The sequence below is a fragment of the Oryctolagus cuniculus genome, chromosome 2, assembly GCF_051225735.1.
Source record: "Oryctolagus cuniculus isolate XC-2025 breed Fujian yellow rabbit chromosome 2, ASM5122573v1, whole genome shotgun sequence".
Lineage (NCBI taxonomy): Eukaryota > Metazoa > Chordata > Mammalia > Lagomorpha > Leporidae > Oryctolagus > Oryctolagus cuniculus.
In genome coordinates this window covers 118,312,205-118,336,621 of record NC_142868.1, presented here as the reverse complement: position 1 = coordinate 118,336,621, position 24,417 = coordinate 118,312,205, and the positions used below count along the sequence as shown (strand labels likewise).

The 24,417-nt window shown below is 45.2% G+C and overlaps 1 protein-coding gene across 2 annotated transcripts in view; it reads right to left on the bottom strand.

The window, feature by feature from the left end:
* Positions 1-24,417, bottom strand: part of TMEM87B (transmembrane protein 87B) — a 54,392-nt gene that overhangs the window by 17,771 nt on the left and 12,204 nt on the right. The window contains exons 4-15 of one of the 2 annotated variants that reach the window (XM_051842675.3): positions 23,467-23,601; positions 22,499-22,552; positions 20,409-20,499; positions 18,555-18,616; positions 18,149-18,332; positions 16,102-16,201; positions 12,667-12,760; positions 11,039-11,109; positions 5,672-5,781; positions 5,533-5,591; positions 4,588-4,691; positions 3,022-3,095 (exon numbers count right to left, since the gene is read on the bottom strand). In XM_051842675.3, coding sequence (XP_051698635.1) covers positions 3,022-3,095; positions 4,588-4,691; positions 5,533-5,591; positions 5,672-5,781; positions 11,039-11,109; positions 12,667-12,760; positions 16,102-16,201; positions 18,149-18,332; positions 18,555-18,616; positions 20,409-20,499; positions 22,499-22,552; positions 23,467-23,601 — 1,138 coding nt within the window. Of the gene's footprint in view, positions 1-3,021; positions 3,096-4,587; positions 4,692-5,532; positions 5,592-5,671; positions 5,782-7,700; positions 7,773-11,038; positions 11,110-12,666; positions 12,761-16,101; positions 16,202-18,148; positions 18,333-18,554; positions 18,617-20,408; positions 20,500-22,498; positions 22,553-23,466; positions 23,602-24,417 lie in introns of both variants that reach the window. The other variant, XM_008254058.4, reaches the window with a different exon arrangement.

Sequence of the window (24,417 nt, the reverse complement as noted above, 5' to 3'; positions counted from 1 at the left end):
TGGGAGACCTACACTGCATTTCCAGTTACTGACTTCAGCCTGGTACAGCCACAGGCATTGAAGGCATGTGGGGAGTGAATGAGAAACACAAGTTCTCCATCTCTCTGCCTCTCAAATAAATAAAAAAGAAAATATACGGATATACGGAGACATTTCTGTGGTCATCCACAGGGTCTTGTTCAATGCAGACTTGCACAGATCAATTAGGCTGATGATTTTGTTCAACTCTTGGATAACATTACTGATACACCTACTTGCTTTATTAATCACTGACAGGAATGTTAAAGTAGCAAGACTGACTGGATTTTTCTGTGGAGCTTCAAAATATATGAAGCAAAATTTGACAGAACTATTATTAGATGTATACACATTTAGAATTATTATAGCTTCTTGATAAATTCACCCTTTTATGATTAAGAGATGATCCTTTAAAAAATGCCTGGTTATGAGGCTGAAGCTGTGGCGTAGCAGGTAAAGCCACCACTTGTGGTGCTGGCATCTCATATAGGCACTGGTTCGAGTCCCGGATGCTCTACTTCCAGTCCAGCTCTCTGCTATGGCCTGGGAAAGCAGTAGAAGATGGGCCAAGTCCTTGGGCTCCTGCACCCACATGGGAGACCTGGAAGAGGCTCCTGGCTTTGGATCAGCCCAGCTCCACTGCTGCAGCCATATGGGGAGTGAACCAGCAGATGGAAGATATCTCTCTCTCTCTCTCTCTCTGCCTCTCTGTAATTCTACCTTTCAAATAAATAAATAAATCTTTAAAAAAAAAATCCTTGGTATATCTCACCTTAAAGCTTCCTTTCTCAAACATTAACATGGCTCCACTGGCTTTCTCGTCCTTTACTCCTAACCTGTGGCATTTCTAAGGCATGTCTTACAGGATCATGTAGTTGACTTTCATTTCATTTTTAATAGTCTAACAAGCTCTCCTTATTAACCAAGGAATTCAGTCTACTTGGCATTTAATACACTTATTAGCATAGGTTTAAGACTAACATATTATTATTTTTAAACTGATACTCTAAAGAGTCCAACCTGTTTCTTATCACAATCTACTTTGCAAAATTTCCTTTGTTTCCAAATGCTCACTTTATTCTGTTGTATCCAGTCCACTCATGGACTGTTAACCCCATGCAATGATTTCAGATACTCTATTTTTTAAGCTTAGCATTTATTTTTCTCATGGTTTCCCACATCTCTGTAGTATCCCTTATATTCACCGATCTTTTCCTGTAGATTATTTAACATATTTATAATTATTAAAGTCCTTCTTGTTAATTTAACATTTGCGTCACCTCTGGGTCTCTTCTACTCTCTCCCATTGGCTATGGATCACAGTTCCAGTTTCTTGCCATGTCTAGTAACTTCCTACTCCTCAGTGGATGCTGAGGATAGCATTCTCTGGATTCTCTTAAAATTACTGCTGGGCCATTTTGATCTTGTAGGAGCTTGCTTTGTCTTATTAGGGTGGGCTTATCTCAGCTTAGCTTCAACTCCACGGTGGGCTCCCACTGGTCGCTTCTAAGCTGTGGCCCTTGTAGGGGTTTCACTGGAGAGCCCAAGTGTTTACCCGAGACCTTTCAGCTCGCTGAGACTTGAACTTCAAACTCTAGAGTGGGCACCTGCTGAAATCGCTGAACTGCTTCTTAGCCCAGGGACTACTGTCCACCTCCCCACGCCCAACCCATGGCGTGTTGGAGCCTCACTCTGCAGTTATAAAGAATGTGGTTCCTCTCTTGCCACAGCCAAATACCTTCCAGTTTCTGCCTACTTTTTTGTTGCTCTTTAATATCTTCAGTTATTTTTTCTTTAGTATTCTGTACGGAGTTTATACTGATATAAGTAGTGTGATAAATGATACAATACACCCCACCCTCAAAACTTTAAACTTAAAAGGAATAAAATGGTTGGATATTAAAATTCAGTGTCGATATAGCTGTGAATAGCTTTTCAGGTTCCCCCTCTTAATATGAGACAGAAACCATGAAAGAATTAGCTGTAGGTGAAAGAGAGATGAAAAGAAGTCAAAGGAAGAGGGCATACTGAAGACACAACCACTGGGTGGCAACCTCCGCAGACTGGGCAGACCACCGCGCATTACAACACTGAACAAAGAAAAAACCAGAACAAACTGTGACAGAGGTTACTGATCAGAGAAAACAATGTACGGAAAAGGCAAAATGGAACAGATAAAATTACCCTTAATATCTGGGTTACTTACCGATGTCGCCTTAACAAATGCTTAATTGGACTATTATGTTAAAGTTAATAATATAAAATGTAACAAAGAAATCAACAGAAAGAATGAAAATAGCATTAAAGTCATGATTAGGAAGGCTTTGAACATGACCGGAAATTAGAGATGTGCACACTTTGGGGGAGGCAGACACTGTGGCACCGTGGGTTAGGCTGCTGCTTGGGACACCCGTATCCCATCTCTAAGTTCCTAGGAACTAGGCCCCTGTTACTCTGCTTCTGACCCAGCTTCCTGCTAATGTGCTTGGGAAGCCACACATGATGGCCCAAGTATTTAGGCCACTGACACCAACGTGGGAGACTTGTTTGGAGATTCTGGCTTCTAACTTTGATCAGGGAGTGAATCAGTGAACAGAAGATACCTCCTTTTTTCGCCCTCTCATTCTACTTTCAAATAAATGTTTTAAAGAAAAAAAAAAAGGAGGAAAACGGATAGTTCAAATACACTTAAGAATCATCAAGATGAACATCGGTCAATCTGTAAGTGTAATCTATCAAACCATTCTTAGGAAAAACAGTGTACCTACTTTAATACTTTTAAGAGCAAATGAGTAACAACAGCTCAAATAACACTCATGAAAATTTAATCACTGATTTTTCTTTCTGTTACTGTCTACCACAACAGAGGGTTCTGTAGTTAAAGTTTTCAAAATATTTTATAGGAAATATTTAAACAATGTTATGTGACTTTGTATCACAGGTGAATATACAATATTCTTTCGATACAATATGCACAATAGTCATTTAAAAACAGTCACTCACTTAAATTTTCAGATGTTACCATGAATTCCTCAACTTCATCATCAGAGTCATCAATTAAGGGCATGAAGGCATATCTATAAAAAAAAAAGGACTTTTATTAACATGTTTACATCTGTTCAATTTTCAGTTTATATATAAAAAAATCATCATATATAAAAGGGTTTACATTTTAAAAGTTTCTTGGGAGCAGGAATAAGAAGAGGAGCTGTACAGTTCGGTACACATTCTCACAGACTTACCCCTAAGGGTAAAGCTAAAAACTTGCCATGGGACTCCAAATCCCCTTAAGCTTGGTGGTACTAATGCCATCTTACCTGTTAAAGTGATCACGTTAAGTGTGTAACTGATCATATAGATAGGATTAAGTGTCAAAGGGATCACATAAATAAGACCAAGTATCTGGTAATAACAACAGATAGAATTAAAAAGGAGAGACTGTTCCAACATGGGAAGCAGGACACACAGCAGACTCATAGAATGACAAAGGCTCTTAACAGCACTCTGACCTCAGAATCAGCCCTTAAGGCATTCGGATCTGGCTGAAAAGCCCATGAGAGCATTTCAGGAATGGAAAGCCAAGACACTGTGGCAAAAAAATGACCTAAATGAAAGATCTCTGTGAGTGAGACTACAGTGCAAAGAAGGGGCCATCAAAGAAAGATGTAGTTTTCTCTGAAGGGAGGAAAGAACTTCCACTTTGCTTATGGCCCTATCTAAATACTGACAGTTTGTGGACTCAAAAGGCTTCTATAGCCTTGGCAGAGCATGTCAAGAGTCTCAGGTGATCACTAGCATCATAAATAAGAGTGTCAATTGTTAAATCAACAACAGGAGTCACTGTGTACTTACTCCCTATGCAGGACCTCTGTCCTTAATGAGTTGTACTATGAGAATTAATGGTAAAACTTGTTTTCAAACAGTACTTTATACTTTGTGTGTCTGTGTGGGTGGAAATTGTTGAAATCTTTATTTGGTATAGAGTTGGTCTTCTGTATATAAAGTTAATTAAAAATAAATCTTAATAAAGAATGGATGGGAGAAGGAGTAGGAAGTGGGATAGGACTGGGGGTGGGAGGGCGGGTATCGGGAGAACAATTGCTATATTCCTAAAGCTGTACTTATGAAATTTGTATTCATTAAATAAAAGCTTTCAAAAGAAAAGTTTATTGGGGCTGGTGTTTTGGCACAGCAGGTGAGGTCACCACCTGTGACACCAGCATCCCATATGGGTACTGGTTCAGGACCAGGCTGCTCCATTTCTGACCCACAGGATGCCATACCTTTCCCCTCTCCCAGAGACAGAACACCCAGTGTGCTTCCCCAGCTCCGTCTTCCATGGACCTAGCCCTTTCCCCAGGGTGTAACACAATTCTGCCTTTTCCCTCTTCCACATTCCTCAGGGACTGATGTAAACACCACTAGCTTCACTCTTTTGCATTTTATATTTCTCTTCTTACTTGACCATATATTCCTTCAAAGCTAGGACCACTTCCCCAGTTTCAACAAATGTGTTTTTGACACTACAGAAGGTGGCCAATGAACTCGTGGCAACTTGAATTTTCCTACCTCTGATTATTTGCTGATGGTCTCCACAAAAACATTATTACAATAAGGATAAGTGAAAAAAGGAAGCTCCAAAATGCATCGTCAACCCAGCGTTCCATCCAATCCTAAAATCAGGACGATTCAAATGTGAAAGGTTAGTTTTCTGACAAGCACACAGATTTCCCACTCAAATGGAACTCAACGACAGATACTAAGATTCTTCCCAACTAAGTCTTCCAAATGAACAGCGCATATATATATATATATTTTTTAAAAGAAACCTGTATTTTTCAAAATGTTTCTACAGAGTTTTTAACATTGTAAAGATTCCCTTCCATAAAATTTTATGGTTAACAAAGATTTAGAAAATAAAAAATATGGAAAAAATACTTAGAACTTGTAGTGGAAAGTACTAGGGTGAAGAGAGGAGAAAAGAATACAGGAGGTTCAACTCCTTCTCCCCTTAAATTATCCCAATGGCAGCAGCTGCCCAAGATTTTCAAAGGACTCTTTGCTACTGTTTATTCAGAAGGACAGGCCAGCTCCCAACCTTAAGACAGGGGCCTTTTATATCCTAAGTCTAAGGATGCTTCTTCTTCCCACTGGACAACACCTCCCATGAGTCCGTGCTGAGGATGCCGCCCTAGACACACACGACTTCCAGCTCCATTTAGATGCAAAACCATCCCAAGGCGTGCCCACAGGAAGAAAAACATTTCCTGTTCCTTTAAACTACACAAGAAGAGGATTCTTTTGCAAAATACACAAAAAAGAAGTTGAGAAAAGAAGATTTAAGATGAACTTTCCAATTCATTTAAAGCAGGCAAAGCTTTTTATAATTCTTTACAAAATAGCTCATGGTAGGCAGAGACTCTCCACTGACACTACCTCTATTTACAAAAAATCCCACAAAACAAAATTACATGATTACAAATGATAACTGTTGAAGAGGAAGAGTACACTTACTGACTGGCATTTTGCAATTCTAAATGTCTTCGTTGTCCATATCATAAACACTATAGAAGCTGAAAGATACAAGAGTCACCTTTGAAAGAGCATGTCGTATTGACATAATTTAATATTAAAACGAAATTAAGGAACTTACCCAGCACAGCAAAGATGAGAGTGTTTGTAAAGTGTCTGTATAGTGAAAATTTTACTGTGTTCTTTCTTAGCCTCAGAGTCTTCATGGTTTGTGCCAAACTTATAAAAATGTGGAAAGGGTTAAGGAATAAAATCGTTTTAAACAGTAATAACTACAGAAAGCAAAGCAAGCGTCTTCTGCATTTCCGGTTAGTATTGCTAGATGCGGGCCCTTGAATCTGGAGCTAAAAATGTTCTTTAGCCAACAGTGGACAACCATGAGCGTGCCTTTATCATAGATTTTGCTTCACAATTTACCAGCGTGAACTAAACAGGCAAGCTCCGAGGGGAAGACAGCTGAGGCGCTCCCACGCGAGGCCCGGCCTCTTTATTTACCGTTCTGGTATTTCTAGCCTGTCCTCGTTTTATGCTGTGACTGATCATAATTCACAAGTTAGGTCATCTCTCCATTCCAACTGTAAATTTAAAACAGGCCCCTGAAAGCTGTCGAGGACAGCTGGACTTCCGTGAGGAACCCAGGCCGCTAAGCGGGGCAAGACGTCAGCGTGGGGCCGCCGAGGGCCCTGCTTTCCCGGGCGAGCACGTGCGGGCCGGGCCGGTGCCCAGCCCCGCGCTGGGGGTCCGGTCAGGAGTCTGTCCGGGTACAACCAGCTCCACATGCCCAGGTCCTGCACCGGCCCAGGAAAACCTGTGGGGCAGGCGTTCCCCACCGTGGTCTTTTCCCACGCTGTCTTAACCTGAGCTGCCTTCCAGGAGCACAGGGCTCAGGGCAGAGTCAGCATCATCAGGTATGAAGAGGCAAAAAGAGACTTCCAGTTTCCCACTGAGCCCTCGGCGGCATGAAGCGGGCACTGAAGCTGCCACGTGGTCCCCGGGGCTCAGCAGCGGGCTTTGTTCCCAAACCGAACGCTGAAAATGAGAGCTGAGCAAAAGAACAGAAGCGGCCAGCTCTGTATTAATCAGAAACTTCACTGTAGTACGAAAATTACCAGAACTGCTTCTCCATCTTTGTAAATGACCAGTAAGTTACAAAATGAGATCAACTTCTGAAGCAAAGCAATCGAATCAATCAAGCCTAACATCAGCACCTACAAAACTGCAAATATACTTTATTCTTTCAGCGTATCAAGACAAAACCAAACAGCCTGGTCTTGCTTAAAAATTCAACAATGCCTTTTTTTTTTTTTTTTTTTTTTGACAGGCAGAGTGGACAGTGAGAGAGAGAGACAGAGAGAAAGGTCTTCCTTTGCCGTTGGTTCACCCTCCAATGGCCGCTGCGGCCGGCGCACCACGCGGATCCGATGGCAAGAGTCAGGTACTTCTCCTGGTCTCCCATGGGATGCAGGGCCCAAGCACTTGGGCCATCCTCCACTGCACTCCCTGGCCACAGCAGAGAGCTGGCCTGGAAGAGGGGCAACCGGGACAGAATCCGGCGCCCCGACCGGGACTAGAACCTGGTGTGCCGGCGCCGCAAGGCGGAGGATTAGCCTAGTGAGCCGCGGCACCGGCCTCAACAATGCTTTTTAAAAGCCAAGGAATTGGAGCCTACACTGGTGCAGTGGGTTAAGTTACCACTGGGGACTTTGGCATTCTATACTAAAGTGCTGGTTTGAGTCCCGGCTGTTCTGCTTCCGATTCAGCTCCCTGCTACTGTGCCTGGGGAAGAAAGTGCGTGGGCCCTTGCCACCCATACAGGTGACCTGGAGGGAACTCCTGGATCCTGGCTCCTGGCTTTGGCCTGGACCAGCACCAGGCCCTTGGAGCCATTTGGGGAGTGAACCACTGGATAGAAGAATTCTCTGTCACACTACCTTTCAAATAAATACATAAACCTTAAAAAAAAAAGCAAAGGAAGAAAAAAAATCAAAAGCAAATTTGAAACTGCCTAAGCCTCTGCTTAAATTACATTCAGGTAAAGGTTAAGTCATTCTGTCACTCCTCCCAGTAGAAGAAAGCAGTAACAAAGCACACAGGGCTCATCATTCGGAAGTCTGAGAGCAGGAACAGGCTGCTGCGCAGGAAAAGGATATCCACCAGCACAAGCCAGAGTCAAGGAGAGAGAGGGGCAGGCTGGCCAGCAGGACGAGATCAGAGTCATTCGCCTGCAGCAAAACAGCAAAAATATACAACCAACAAGCGGAAAAGGCAGCGGGCACACGAGAGAGGTTACAACTGTTTAATCTGAAAGCTGTGTTTTCCTATTACCTTAGCATCAGGGCGTTAGAGAATTAGCCATAGTAAGCTCATCAAAATTAAAGGAAGCAGGGTCTTTATCCAAAGCACTCACTAATATAGGTAGCTAGCCTGCTGCGTTTGCTTCATCTGCAATCACTAGGAAATCCACTATCTTTTTGTACTGAGAGCAGACTTCTCCCTTTAGTGATGAGAATTAGCGAACAGCAATCTGAAAGCAAACTTCACGAATTCAGGCTGAAGAAGAAATGGAACATCAAATTTCCTTCCTTACACCATGAAACACTAACCAAGCTGTTTTTAATGTCTGTATTTCTTTATGATTTGTATGCTTTTATTACAAACATTAATAATCAAACTAAACCTTTCATGTTGTTTTCCTTATCTCCCCACCTCAGTCTGGCTCTTCAAGTACTGGAAAGTACCAAAGTCAATGCTATCCATAAAGACCATCAAGTACCCTCATTCATACCCAGATGGGATCAGAGCTGCTTTTCTCTGGGATTTTCTGTCAAGTAGTTGCATTACTGAGTGTTTTTCCCAATGAACTACCTGGTGGATAGTTAAAATCAAAATAATCTTTGACATCCTTATCTATAAATTACCAGGAGAAAAGACAGTGCACATGCTTTTAAATGCAAAGTCTACTATTCTCCCTAACCTGTGGAAGCCTCCAAGCATGCACAAAAGATTTCCAAATGGAACAGAAACCTGAGGCTCATGTTCTAAACACAGAATGGCAGAAGACAAGACATTCAAGATCCAAGGCCAGCAGCCCGGTTCACATCCACTGTGGCTGTCTCCCCCAAGTCCAGGGGTGTTTATACTTTCTTCCCAGCCTCCAGGCGAGAGAGCGTCCTGAGAGGTAACACGATATGGCTGCACACGGCCAGCAGCCTGTGGGACCAGTCCTTTTATGGCTGGAACTCTGGTTCACACACAGAACTGAGGCATAGGCTTGTATGCACAGACCTCAAAATTTTTGTATTGAAATAAGTTTTTAATTCCATTGGTCCATGAACTTCTTGAAGTAGTCTCATATTCTACCATTTCAGCAACTGGATGTCTTTAAATGTTTTTTTAATGAAGAAAGAAAAAGCCACACTACAGGAAGATATTTATATCTCTCCGAGAAGGTCAAAATTAAAACTTCCATTTTACTCAATAAGCTTGGATTCTAAACAAATAGCTCTGAAGAGAAGTAAGTTCAGTTAGAAACAACCCTTTAAGTCAAGTATTATTTCTTAGCCAGGCTGCTCAGACACACGGAGACCATGGATATAACTGGGGGCTTAACGGCCCCACTGTATGTGAACTTGTGTGGTGTTGGTTCTACGGAGAGGCCCCACAGCTTTCACTGCATTTTCAAAGGTGTCTCTGATCCCAGCACTCAAAAAGGAGCCACTGCTTTGGAGAGTAAGGACAAAACATTAAAGGCTTTCGTTGTTAAACTTAGAAGCATATAAGTATTCACAAGTAGGAATTTAAAGCATAAGCAGCCCAGGCTTGGAAAACCATTTGGAGAGGCCTCAGAAAAGCCCACTGGCAGTGCTACATTTGCTAGCACCCCTGCAACAAGGGAGATGAGACACACAGATGGGAAAAATAAGAAGTAAGAAAAAAAAAAAGAAATACAAGAAAAACAATAAAAGAAAATTCAAAGCTAAAAGACAAAGTATCAAAGACGGCAGAAACAAAAACAACATGGTAGAAAATGAAATTTATTTACTAGGACAGAGTGTCTAACAGGACACAGATGTCAAGGAAACAGATAAACATAATGTTCTGGGATTTGCATACCCCTGCATTGCGCTCTGACCAGGCCATCTTTTCTCTAGAATTCTTCCAATTTCCACAAGTGCCAAAATGGAGGAAAAACTGGGGGATCCTCCATGCTGAACTGCAGTCAGCCAGTCAGAGGGGAGGACCCTGGCGGATCCACTGCCTCTGACACTTCCCTGGGGCAGCATGGCTTCAGCCCGGCCTTCGGCCTTCGCTGCACCACCTCGGGAGGTGGACCACCCCGCCCCCATCTCCCCTCGGCAGCTTCCAGATCCCCCACCCCTCCACCTGGGCTTCCTTCCAGGCACCCTCCTGGCTCCTGTTTCCTCCTCACTGGTCCACGTGCTCTCTGTCGGTCACTCCAAGGCTGCCACCATCTCCCACACAAAGATGACCTCCAATCTTCACAGTGACTTGACTCCCGCAAACACAGGCCTAACTTCCAACTCTCTTCTTCACACGAACGCCCTGGGTAGCTCAGAACTTCTTCCTAACAGTCTCTCCTCCAGGGTCACTGCCTTCAGAACGGCAGTACTGCCCCCAGCCACGCGGAGGAGACCAGCAAGGTTCTCTGGGGAGGGAGAGTCCCTTCCTTCCTTGGCCCCCTGTGTCTAGCATCCCACCCCTCCCCCCACGGATTTCTGACCCCCGCCACCTCTTTATAGACCACAGCAAGTGACTCCTTACTACTTCCTGCCTCTAATCTCTCTTTTCCTGAGCCATCGTCGTATGTCATGCTTTCTAAACAGTGCTCATCCCTCTCTCTGCTTTCTGTGTTCAGGAGAGCTAGAAACCCTGATCCGTCATTTCCTCTCCCTCTGGCGCACCTGCGATGGATGATTCTCTCACACCTGTTCACCAGGGCGAGCTACCCTGGGAGGCTCCACGCCACTCCCTGTATTTTCATGCTTCTGATTCCTCCCAGACTGCCTCGCCCTCCCGTGCTCTCCCAGTAAACTGCTACTTGTCCTCCTAGTCTCACTTTGAAGGCTGCCCTCTCCGTGAAGTCTCTCCTGGTTCTTAGGCTGGAAGGACTTGCTCTCTCCCCTCTGCTCACACAGTACCTCTCTAAAAGCACAATAACACTATTGTTGGATTACTGCCCCCCCCCCCCCCCCCCCCCCCGCCCCAGGCTGCGATTCCTTCACTGCAGGGATAGGATGCCCCCTCAGTACGGGACACCTGCTGAGCACGTAAATGCTTGCTGAACTAAATAGGAAAAATAAAAAGACATTCCTTGCATGGGTAGTTGTGACTTTTTCACTTCAACTGAACTTCCGTGCTGAAGTAACAATGATCCAGAACGACACTGCTTTCTATCCCTATCACAAACTGGAAGCACTCTGAATGTGTGATTTACCAGATCATTTTGGAAGACAAAGTAAAGGATATGAACCACACAAAAATGGAGTCAATAACTGCTAACACAATGTCACCCAAAACAACAGCTAAATGGTTAGGACCCTGAAAGATAAAAACGGGGGAGACGCTTCAGTGTCAAAGCTGCACTGCATCATGGCAAGTATCATCTGACGAAGAAGAACAAGTCAGCTTGCCCTTGTCTTACCACTTCCCAGTGCTGCGTACAACGCTGCCACCTAAGAGAACTGTGTTCAAGGACAGGGACATTAACTGCTTTGGCAGCAACAAATGCTCATCTGTCATCCATGTATCTGGTTACAGTGACATAAAATTGTAAGAAGGGGGAATAAAAGCAACATGTCTCCAGCCTCACCCAGCCCCCGACCAGCACTACCAGCACTACTCAGGCAGTGGACTCCCGACCTCTCCTAACTGTTGTGAAAGGGCCGGAGGAAGAGGAAATGAGGAAGGGACCACGTGAAAAGGGTCAAAAACCCAGAGTTTGGACGATTAGTCTGACTAAACACATCTCCAACACACACTACGGTGACGGCCAGTAGAATTTTAAGAAAACATCATGTGTGCACTGTAGGATATTTATCTTTTCCATTTTCTAACAAAGATTAATTTCCTGTAAACAATGTATATTCAGAGGTTTTCATGATTACGCAGAGGTAAAAATACACTCAAAGATTAAAAGAGGTGTATTTAGCATGGAATGCTGATGTATCAAAGTCAAGAGGAAGAATGAGGGTTGTTTTTTTTTCTTTTTTCCAACATTACTGGATATATGTACTGCTTTAAGGGTCAGATCAAAGTTTGTGAAGTAGGGGGCAGGCATTCAGCCTAGTGGAGAAGACCTCTGTGTCCACACTGGAGTACCTGGCTTTGATAACTGGCTCAGGCTCCTGACTCCAGCTTCCTGCTAAAGCAGACCCTGGGAAGCAGCAGTGACGGCTCAGCACTTGGGTTCCTGCCACCCATGGGGTGGATTGTATTCCGAGCTTCAGCCCTCCCCCACCTCCAACCACTGCAGGCATTCAGGGAGTGCGCCATGGGATGGGAGCTCTTGCTGTCTGTCTCTGTGCGTCCCAATTACACAGTGATCTGATCTAGGTATCTAATCCAAAGACCCCTTGGATAAAAATGCATCAGGTAAGATATACTGAGTCCTCAACCACTTATTAAGAAAACTGGAGTTAGAACGATAGGGGTCCTCACAAACATAAATACTGATATTGCTCTAGAAAGAGAAAATTTATAGTACTTGAAATAACTTAAAAGACACGTGATGTGTCTATGTCTGAAGGGTGTGATTAACTCTGTTCTACTGAGTCACATTTTCAAGTCCAGGACTCCTGAGGGTATGGATGCGACTACACAATGACGAATGTTCTTTATGAAGAATAACCATGAACGTTTCTGGGATGGAACTAATTCCTGGGATGACATCCAGAGGAACCTCACAACTGCATTATTTTAAGTTCTCTGTCGAGCTTTCATCTCTCAGGGTCTGCTATAAAAGAAAAACATCTCATAGGGAAGAAGCCCAAGTTGGGTCTTTTCATTAATTTCTCTAAAAAGTCACCCGAGGAGCTACACAGATATCACATTTCACAGCGACAAAAAGGGTCGGCAATGGGATTATGTCATTTTTACCCCTATGACTCTCATCACGCCTTCAATAGCTGCAAAGATGAAGTAGAGAAGTCCCAGTCCAATCACCCTGTGCATGACTGCTCCGAGGCGAGGCCTGGAATGAGAAAGAGGAGACAGGGGACAAGGCTTGGTGAGTACAGGGCATCTGACTACCGTAGCAGCCACCTTTTCCAATACCAGAGAACTCAGTATCTGATCCAATCAGTCTGCGCCTGCTCTGAGCAGGGCATCACGGAAAACAGTGGCTTTCCTGAGAACCCAGCAGGAACAGAGGCCCAAAGAAATGCGGCTCTCCGTCTGGGACCTGAACTCTGAGGATGCCCGCCAAGGAACATCCTGAAACCACAAGGGTGCCAGAAGTGGAAGAGCAGGCTAATGAAACCTTGCAAGATAAGCGCCAACTTGTAAGTGCCACTGGCAGAGACTATAATTTAAGTCTTTCACCAACATTAATTACAAATTATTCAGAGACACATTTTGATAGAGACAATCCCCTGATCCTACGACTTGGGCAGACAAAGAACAGGATGTCAGGAGACGGAACTCCATCACCTCCCCTGATCACTGTTTCTCAATGGAGAGCTAGAAGAATTTAGTTTTCATTTTTTTTTTAAATTATTTCAAAGGCAGAATTACACAGAGAGAGGGAGAGACACACAGAGAGATCTTCCATCAGTTAGTTCACTCCCAAAATGGCTGAAATGGCCAAAGCTGGGCCAGGCCAAAGCCAGAAGCTTCATCTGGGTTTCCCACAGGGATGCAAGGGCCCAAAAACTTGGGCCATCTTCTGTTGCTTTCCCAGGCACATGAGCGGGGAGCTGGACTGGAAATGGAGCAGCCGGGTCTCAAATCAGACCAATATGAGATGCCAGTGTCTCAGGCAATGGATTAACCCGCTACACATAATGCTGGCCCTTAGTTTTCATTCTTAACATTGAAACATAACACTTTGGATTCTTTTAAAAATATAGGTGAGTTGGAAAAATGCAAAGATGGTGATTTTCGCAATTAATAATTTGAAAATAGAACTAAAATCATGACGCTTGGAAATCTGAATTTACTGCACATATATTTTAGGATACTCAAAAACTGAATAATCAGAAGAAAAAACTAATTTTGAAAAAAACATTTAAGACAGTCATTTTAAAACAAAAACTAAGAAAAAATTAATGTCCATAGCTCATATTTACGAGAACCTGATCTAGTTCATCTAAATTCTGATCCGCTACAACCAACTAGAATCCCAAATCACTGCTCTCACTTTGCGAGAGCTGAACAGAACGAGCTAACAGTGAAGGGGTTCATTCAAAGCTCTGCCCTCACCCCTCAGCTCACTCTCCTACTTGTTTTGCAGCAGCAACAGTGCGCCTGTCGGTGAGCGCCTGATGTGCATAACCAGAACTGAGGTACTGCAGGACTCAACAAGGGGCCTCACACTCTGTACACAGCACTAGGGCTACAAAAAGCATCTGAGAAGGAACTGCAGTAAAAGCCCTGTAAGAAAAAGATTTCCTGGCTAAAATCCTACAACCCCGAGCTCTCACTATATAAACACACATTGAACACGTGTGTCCTGAGTCCTAGCACATGCTGGGGACTGTGGCCTCAGGGTCAGGGACACACAGCAGGCAGAGCTGCTGTTCCCCAGGGCTCTCACCCGCGTGTGTGGGGGTAGGGCAGACAGTAAGCACTAATACACCACCAAGTGGCACTGTAGAAAGGAGGAGGGGACAGGGCGTGGGGGCTGTACCACGCTGGGAATCCTGAAGGTGCTATCCTCCCTGGAAGGGGACAGTGGAAAAGAGTGGGCATGTCCCTGGAACGTCCACAGAAGGGAACTTGGGCTTTACTAAGCAAAATGAGCAATGAAATAACAAGATCTGGGTTCTTACTATTATTGTTTTTCTAAAGGATCTTCTTGGCCACTGCTGTCTTGCAGAAGGACTGACACGAGCAGAAGCGGGGAAACTACAGGAGTCTCCCGCTCCAGGCAGGGGCAGACGGCCTGCCCAGGGGGACAGCCATGGAGGAAGGCAGGGGTTCACTCCGGATGAGTCAAGTGAGCAGGGACAGGGGATGCGAGTGACAGGGCAGAGGTGAAGAGAAACGAGGCAGAAGCAGAGGGGAGCGCCGCGGAGAGCTCAGGGAGGGGTGACACACGCTAAGGGGAGGAAGCCACCAGACAGACAGCTGGTGACCGCCGCAGCAGCCCCTTCGACAGAGAGCGCCGGACAGAGGAGGGGAGCTCTGCACGTGGTCCACACGGGACAGCGACAATGCAGAATGCCCTTCTGATGGCATCTACTTCCTCAGTGCGGAGTCGAGGCTGGCTGAGAGGGACGAGAGCATGAAATGGGGGGGCGGGGGGGGGGGCGGGGGAGGTGGTCTTTCCTGAGAGTGAGAGTAAGAAAGGACACCAGCGAGGGAATCCTGGAGACCTGCGGGCGGCACTGGGGGCATGCTGGGAGTTCAGGCTCACGGACTGAAAGCCACCTCATCCCAGGCAGTGCGGTCCAAGGTCCTTCTCGGAGGTGAGCCTGAAGCGGAGGCAAAGCAGGTTTGTCAAGGCTGTACTCCGTCAAGAATGCTGACAGACAGAAAGGCGGGGCTTCAGGTGTCAGCGCCCCACCTGCCAGGGACACAGGCTGGGGAGAACAGCGCAAGGCACGCAGTTAAAAGGCCAGAGGCCACACTAAGGTCTAAAATGGCTGAAGCAGACGTAACAGAGAAAATAAACAGGAAACAGGAGTGACAGCTGAAAAATGGACTGCTTAAACGTGGGATTATGAGGAAGAGGCACTTACACACACTGCCTTCAGAACGATTAGGTCTGGAAGACGACTCAGGAGTCAGCAGCTGAGGCGGGGAGGGCACGAGCAGGAGCAGGCAGATGGGCGCCAGGCAGAGACGGGGAGGGGAGCACTCGGGGTGCCAACGGGGGCGCAGAGGGCTGCGGGAGCTAACGGGCGCCCGCCACAGCAAGCTGCAGCGGGAGATCCTGCCTGGAGGGCTGGAGCTTTCTGGGCAGCACCAGGTTTCAGCCAAGAACAAAGGCCAACGGCTTGAGAACAAGGAGGACAAGTTCACACCCATGTTCACACCCAGGGACTCACAGGGATGAGAAGACAAGACCCACCCAGGGGACAGACAGGTGCCGGTCAGATCTGGTTGACCTGCTGTTTAATCCACTCTCTTACAACACTCATGTAAGTTATAAAAGCTAAACTGTACTGTCCAGAAAACAGTTTGACCTTCAAGAACCATTTTAGATGTTTCCATTTCCTTAAAGATGATGACTTATTCACCTAACTATAAAAGCACGTGCTTGCCGATTTTTTCCCTGAGGGGTCTGCATGACACGGAAACTTTCACAGCGCAGAGGGGCTGAACCACTGGGCTGCAGACTCGCAGCATCTTCAACACACCAATACTCACTTCACAATGCCATAGCCCAGGCTCACGATGATCACGAGCAGGCGAGCCAAGGTCCTCTTAACTGCCGATATCAACTCTGCAAACACCAATAAACCTTGGGCTGAGGGGAGGAAAAAAAAACAATTCACTGTGTGCAGATCCAAAGGCTGCCAAGCAGGATTCTCACATGCACGGGCCACAACCACATGACCTCAGGCTCACTGGCCGAAGGGAACTTGCCACCTCCTGCCGACGTCGCCCTGTGTCTCAGCAGCACGACTACGTTCTATCAGCTGGAGCCTGTCTCCCTGAACCTCCCTCCCATCTTCTTCCCTTGGGATGTTTTGTGGTAAATTTCAACTCATTTTTCTTTTTCTTTTTTTAATTAAGACTTTATTTATTTATTCGAAAGGCAGAGTGACAGAGAGAGAGGGAAACAGAGAGTCAGAGATCTTCCATCAGCTGGTTCACTCCACGAATGGCCACAACTGTCAGGGCTGGGCCATGCCAGAACCAGGAGCTCCTTCCGGGTCTCCCACATGGGGCCAGGCACTCGGGCCATCTTCTACCATTTTCCCAGGATCACTGGCAGGGAGCTGGATCAGAAGCAGAGTAGCTGGGGCTCAAATCAGCACTCCAATATAGGATGCCCCTCCCCCCCAACTCACTTCTCTTTTCTGGAATTTTTTTTTTTTTTTAATTTATGTATTTATTTGAAATGCAGAGTGACTGAGAGAAGAGACAGAGATTTCTTCCGCCCACTGATTCACTCCCTAAATGGCTGCAATGGTCAGGCCAGGCCAACATCAGGAACCAAGAGATTCCTCCAGGTCTCCCATGTGAGTGGCAGGGACACAAGCAGTTGGGCCGTCCTCTGCTGTGTTCCCTGGATACATAAGCAGGGAGTTGGATCAGAAGTGGAGCAGCTGAGACTTGAACAGGAGCTTGTATGGGATACTGGCATCGCAGGTGGTGGCTTAACCATGCCACAACACCAGCCCCTCTGGAATATCCTTAAATAAACAGAATAGGGCAGGCATTTGGCCTAGCAGTTAAGATGCCATTTAAGATGCTAGTATCCCAGATGAGTGTAGCTGGGTTCAACTCTTGGGTCTGGCTCCAGGTACCAGCTTCCTGCTGATGCAGACCTTGGGAAGCAGCAGTAATGGCTCAAGTAACTAAGCACCTGCCACCTATGTGGGGGACCCGGATTGAGTTCCAGATTCCCAGCTCCAGCCCAGCTCAGCCCAACCCTGGCTGTAGCAGGCATTCGGGGAATGAACCAGCAAATGGGAGCTCTCCCTGTTTTTCCAACTCTGAAATAAAGACAGAAAAACAAAAATAAACAAATGGCAGGCGTAACCTTGCCTTTAGAAACTGCACTAAGATCATTTGTAACTGATCACTCCACAGTTCTCTTGAGCATGCTCAACCCTTGGAGCTCTCCCTGCCAGAGGCCCAGTGGGGGAAATCACACTTGACTTCCCTGTCCTTTTTTCCGTCTACCTTCTAGAACCCGGGCACACCTCCACACCGCCTGCTCACACTGCTCCCGGTAGAAGCGGTGATGGTGGGGCATCCACTGGCCACGCAGAGCGCTTCAAAGAGTGGGCAGGTGGGTGCAAGAAGGCTGCAGGCGTCAGCCAACCCCCCGCATTATACTCCCTATGGAAGATGCCTCTCTCTTCCTTTCTGGGAGACAAGGGAAAAGAAGACTGGGGAGGGAGGGGAATGTGAAAGGGACTGGCAGCACCTGAAGTCCTGCCCTGCCCAGAACCTGATGTTCTTCTAACCCAAGCTAAACTTGAGGGGATGGGAATTTTCTTTTTCCAAGGAGGAAAGTGAGGAGAAAGGCAACACAAAGGAAAACAGGAAATAAAGAGAACACGCGCTGCTAGCCCAGAGGAGGGCCCCACGCTGACATTCTCCATTCGTCTTCCCTCCTCATCTGTAACAGGGCTTTTTCCAAACCACCACACGAAGGCAGGCAGACAGACTGCCACAGCTCTGCTCACAAATGCTAGGAGACATTAGATCACATTAGACGGAAGGAGACAGTCAAACTCACTTGACAGGCCAGTGCTGTTGATGTTCTGGTATTCTGTGTAAAAAACAGCTTTTTCTAGCATTCCCAGGAAAATAACAGCTGCAATCCAGAACTGGATCCTTAATATATCTTTCCAATAACAGGCAGACCACATCAGCCAGAGCACGCCATATAATATATAAACAATGCACATCACCATGTAAAACTGCAGGGAGAGAGGTAATTTTTGTCAGTGAAGATCACCTGGCACAGAATGTCAACACTGACGTGTCCGACCCTTCACTTCTCACTCCGGGACCAGATACAGAGAACATGTCTGAGCATTTGCTACCAAGGGATGACCACCACCAAGTTCCTACGTTTTACATTTTCCAAGCAGACTATAAGACGTGTGTTAAGAAAAGGAGAAAAGATGAAAAATACTCACAATCATCAGAGGCCAGTCTGACGCAGAGATATACCCATGTGGTCCCATCATAGAAAGAGAGACTGGTGATGTTGACGGCAGGGATGGAGGAGAAGAAATCAAAGAGTTAATGATCAGTCTTCTTAAGTCTTCAAGAGTAAGCTCATTTCCCAGAGAATGCCAAGAACACCAGCCATACTAACACATGCTGAAGTTTACTCAGTACACACAAGGTTCTGGCTAGTTAGCAACTGTCTGATTATGTAATCTGACCAGGATACTTTTCCTTGTGTACACACTATTATAAAAATCTGTGCCAAATGAAACCTTCTACAGGAAGTGCACTATCACCGGCTACCAAACAGCCTCAGACTGGACCTCTGGCTGATTCACTAATTTCACTGCAGCCCTGGTCTTGTTTCATGTAACTTGGGATGAATTTCTAACTCAGGCATCTAGACTGATAATAATGAACAGAGGGCCAAGTGCTGAACAAGACACACAGGCTCAGCGACAGCTCCAGGTAGTAACCGGCCTGCTGATGTCAGGGGAGACACAAGCCTGGGAAAGAAAGGAGCGAGGGCTAGTGCGACATGGTCTGAATGTCCCCAAAAAGCCCCGCAATGAAACTTAATCCCCATGGAGCTGCTCTTGAGGGGTGGGGCTTTTGGGGGAAGTCCTTTATGAATGGATTAGTGACTCAAAAGAGCGGCTGGAAGGCACTGGCCTAAGCCTATGTTTGCTCTTCCACCAGGTAAGAACACAGTTCAAGGTGCCATCCTGGAAGCAGACACTGGGGCCCTCCCAGACACCAAACTTGCTGGCGCCTGGAACTTGGACTCCTCAGCCTCTAAAGCTTATTCTTTATCAGGTCCTGAGTGTCAGGGACTTTGTGACAGCAGCACAGATGGACTAAGACAGCCAGGTGGCAGACTGGCATCAAGGTTCTGCCCGCTCCACTTAGCACAGCCTGGCCCACGACCAGCCTCCAGGAGAAAAGCCCTCTCTCTCTACACTCTCACAGAACAGCCTCCTCCCCCTGCTCCCCTCCATGGGCCCTGTGGCCCTGCGGCCCTGCCTCCTCTGCAGCACTGTCTGGATCTCCTCACTGGTTTTTGGTTCCACTCCCCACCCGGCCACTGGACTGGGCACTCAGAAGCCAAGCTTGACTTCACCTCTATGTCCCAGTGGGTCAATCTGAGCAACATGCGAACTCCCTGGCCTTTTTATTTGGGGCTTTATGGCTACAGCTGGTCCAGCAAACACTCCCTCTGGAAAACATCAGCCAAAGCAACTCTGGGACACGTGAAAGTGTTCATTCCCTCGAAAGTGGCTTACTATGAGCCTACTCTTTCTTGCCAGCACTAGACAACTACAGCTCACAGGGCAGAGGCTCCAGCTCTGGTGGGGGCTGGAGAGCACACAGACCATCGAAGCCACAGCTGGCAGAGTGCTACTTCTATACCCCTGGGCGCCAGGTCCTTTAAAATAAACTTTGTAAGTAACAGAAATTCTAAAACCCCCAATGTTGGCCATTTATAAGAAATGGAGAATATAAGCTACTTTAAATAAAATTACAATGTCGCCTACTCATTTCTACATGTAAAAAAAAAGTTTCTTAATCTGAAGGGATGAAGAATTTTATATCCCACTATGAACTTCAAAATTTATCTTAAATACACATAATTACTTGTCAACTAAAAAGTTAATTTTTAAAGTTCAACAGCGTGAAATTTTCAATCCATTAGAAAAACAATATCAGCATTAAGACAAGCATAAAGAATGATGAGTCTTTAACAGAGAATGCACACTCAGGTCAATGATGAAAATGCAGACTAGAGAAACTGTAGAGAGTAAACACGCATGCAACTTTACCATTCAAATTCCAGTTTGCATCTGTTTTTTCTGTTTTAATAGATACAATAAAGATATGAAACCCATCTCTCTGTGTTCTGGCTACAACATCCTGAAACAGAGAAAAAAATCTTTTACTATTCTTAACGAATTGCTTTATGAGAAGCAATTCACAACTGTCTACCACACTTAAATTTTGGTCACTGAATTGGGTTGATTTTTTAAAAACACAAACAGGACTGAGCAAAGGAACGGAAGGTGGAGGAAGGAGAGGCACGGCCCCATGTTCACCTCCATCCTCAGACCCCAAGCGGGAGAGCCCCTTTCACTCTCCAGTGTTTCTTACCTTTTCTATTCCTTTAAGTTCTCCCTGACATTACCATTTTGCTTTATTTGATATTATCATTTAAATATTTTTAAAAAATTATTTATTTTCATTCTATTTGAAAGGCAAAGAGAGGAAGAGATTTTCTATCTGCTGATTCACTCCCCAAATGCCCTTAACAGCCAGGGCTGGACCAGGCCAAGGACAAGCGTGGAGAACTCCATCCAGGTCTTCCATGTGGGTGGCAGGGATCCAAGCACTTGAGCCATGGAGCAGGATGCTGGCTCAGAAGCAGAACAGCTGGTACTCGAACCAGCCACCCCAATGTGGAATGTGGGCATCCCAAGCAGTGACTTAAGCCATTAGGCCAAGTGTCCAGAAATTTTTATTTAAAAAGCTTGATTGACATGTAATACATTTTTGTGGAGACGGTATGACTCTTCAACACATAGACACAGCATAAACCAATTAAGCCAGACAATCAGCCTTTGAAATAGCAAATAGTTATTCTTTTCCTATTTTACCTTAATATTATCAGGCACTTGGTTTTAATGAAATGAGCATTTAAAATAATTGAACTGGAGGAGGAAGCAGTCAGACAGCACTGTCAGAAATGTCAGGTTCAGTGCAGCCTAGATGCCCCGTCCTGTGGAGGGCACAAGCTGCAGACACTCAAGTTCCCTGTGCAGAAAGGCGCAGCACCTCAAACACCTCTGCGCATCTTCCTGTGCACTCTCAGTCCTCCTGCATCACGTGTGATACTTAATCTCATGCACATGTCACAGAAACAGTAATTACACAGTATTGTTTAGGCAAGAACGAAAAGAAAAATGTCTACAGGTGTTTAGCACAGATTTTTTTTTTCCAGAATATTTTCAATCCCAGGTTGGCTGAATTCACAGGCACAGGACCCACTCATACAGGGGCTGACTGTATATAGGCTCAATGATTCAAAGCCCTGGAGATACTACTACTTAAGCCCTACCGAGGAATCCAACTGCCTGCGAGAACACCAGTGACTCCTCCACCACCCCCACATAACTGGACTGAATGTTTCAGTTTACCTTCCTGAGTACTTCCTACCCCTTCCTTCCATTTCTCACTCCTGCGATCTGGGACAGCTTCAGTCCTGGCCACTGCACAGTGAACGCCTTTCCATTAGCAGGGCTCTCTTTAAAATGTTTGGGGAGGAGACGTGAAGTCACAGTGTGAAAGCAGCCATGAAGCTCTCCTAAGACTGCTTCCAGTCTCCTAGTAACGCCCCAGACACCAACACTTCCCTCCGCCAGTGCTGCGTTCATGATCTCTACCCATGTCTTTATATCTGCAGTGACAACAGCTGACTACTACGCTACCTTGCTTAGTCAGAAATGGAAAACCGTACAGAAGCTGATCTTAAATTACAACTTATAGGGGCCAGCGCTGCGGCACAGTGGGTTAAAGCCCTGGCTTAGAGTGCCAGCATCCCATGTGGGTGCTGGTTCGAGTCCCAGCTGTTCCACTTCTCATCCAGCTCCCTGATGTGGCCTGTTAAAGCAGTGGAAGTTGGCCCAAGTCCTTGAGCCCCTGCACCAGCATGGGAGACCTGGAAAAGTCTCCTGGCTTCTGGCTTTGGATCATAGCAGTCCATAGCTGGACTGGAAGCAGAGCAGCCAGAACCTGAACCAGCACTCCATTATGGGATGCACTGACTTAACCCACTGTACTACAACACCAGCCCCAACGTTTTTTTCAATCATACTATAATTGGTGTATATTTGATTTAAACATAAGCAAAACGGCTTACCATGGATCCTTCCTGGTTGGAAACATTTCTGACATTTGTTGTTAGTTCTTTATTCTGGAAAGAAAAAAAGAGTAAAATAATTCCATTTTATACTGCTGCATTTCTATGAAAAAAAAAGTAGTTCTAACAAGAAAAATGCATTAGGAAGAAAATAAAGATGTAAAAGTGAGCATTCTGCCGACAAACCTCAGTATCCTAAACATGAGTAACAAAATTCTGCTTCGTAAAAATAATTTCCTTAATAGTGTGGTCACTGTTGGACAGTGGTCACCATTCACGGGGAGAATGTTAGAAACTAAAAGGGGCTTCCAGGTACCAAAATGTTCCGTGCATGAAAATTCAAGGTGAACATTTACCGGTACTTTTCTCTATGTTTATTTCACTTTAACTTAAATTTTTAAAAGAACTTGAAATTCTTTACTAAGACATATCTTTTCATTTCAGAATTTAAAGATTAAAAATCAGGTTAACATGATCCCAACCGCAGTACTCGGGATGAGTGCTGTTAGCACTGCAGGATGTGACCTCCCAGCTGGGAGAGGGAAGAGGTGAGGCAAGAAGAAGCAGTGGGTTCAAGGGAGTGAATGCTGGCAGGAAAAGACCTTTGGGAAGAATCACATCACCAAACTTTACAACACGGAGGTCACTAGGGACCTAGACAAGAATTATTCTGATGGGATGCTGGGGGCAAAGGTCTGAGAGCGCTGGAGAGAAGAAAGAACGAGAAATAAATTGGAGACAGTGGATCACAAGAGACTCTCACAGGGATGTTGCTACGAAGAAGTGCAAAGATATAGAGTGCTTCTATCATGCACCATCACACACACACACACACACACACACGGCAAAGCTAAAATGGGCACACTGCACACCTCTCTCAATCAGAACTCTGACAGAACACTAGGCAATACTTATATCCACTGAGAATAAAAGAAACTCTATTTTAACATGGAGGGAGGGGTACTCACATTCAATGAAGGGAACACCTGTAAATCACTATTGCAATCTAAGTTTTCATTTTTTGTTGTCCAACAGTCAACGTTCTTGAAATACACACCACAAAAGTCTTCATCGGCACGGAGTTCATGCTTCCGGGCCAGCTCCTACCCAAGATAAAACTCTATGTTATAATTTATTCCCACACTCCTTATCCTAGAAAAAAAAATAAACTTAATATTTAAAATAATGTCAAAAGTTTACTCAAGCTTGGAATATGTGAAGATACATACAATAAATACCAAGGAGAACAAGTTTTGAATTTTATGTTAAGTATAACAGACATAATCTTATCATTTTAACTATCCCAATGTGTTTACAGTAATACATAAAACAAACATAATCTTACATAAAAAAAAAAAAGGGCTTAAGATACCACCACAAGGAAATAGTTCCCAGAGAAATGGAACACACTTTGCCTTGGGGCTACTTCTATTTTATCTCATGTGCAAGAGATTTTACCAGGAAAGCAAGCAGCACTCAAGGACAAAGAAAAAGATACACCAAACAGTAGCACAAAGCAAGGCAGCCAGTGAGCTGAGACAGGGAGCGCTCACTTATCCAGCATCAGTCTGAGGTTCCTTGCAGGCTAGAATGGATGAATAAGCCAAGCTCTTAACAGCAGCTCCCCATCAGCAAGAAAAGTTATGTGCGATCACACATAGGACAATTTGAACAAAAGAAATAAAAGCAGTGAGATTACAACTTATATAACAAAGTAAAAATCAGTATATCCAAACTGATGATTCATTGATTGATAGATAAGACAAAGGAAAAGGGAGAGTTCATCCACAGAGCAGAATGTTAATAAATGTAGAAGAGAATATGGGATGCCGGCACTGTGGCGCAGCTGGTTAACCCCCTGGCTTGAAGTGCCGGCATGCCACATGGATGCCAGTTCGAGACCTGGCTGCTCCACTTCC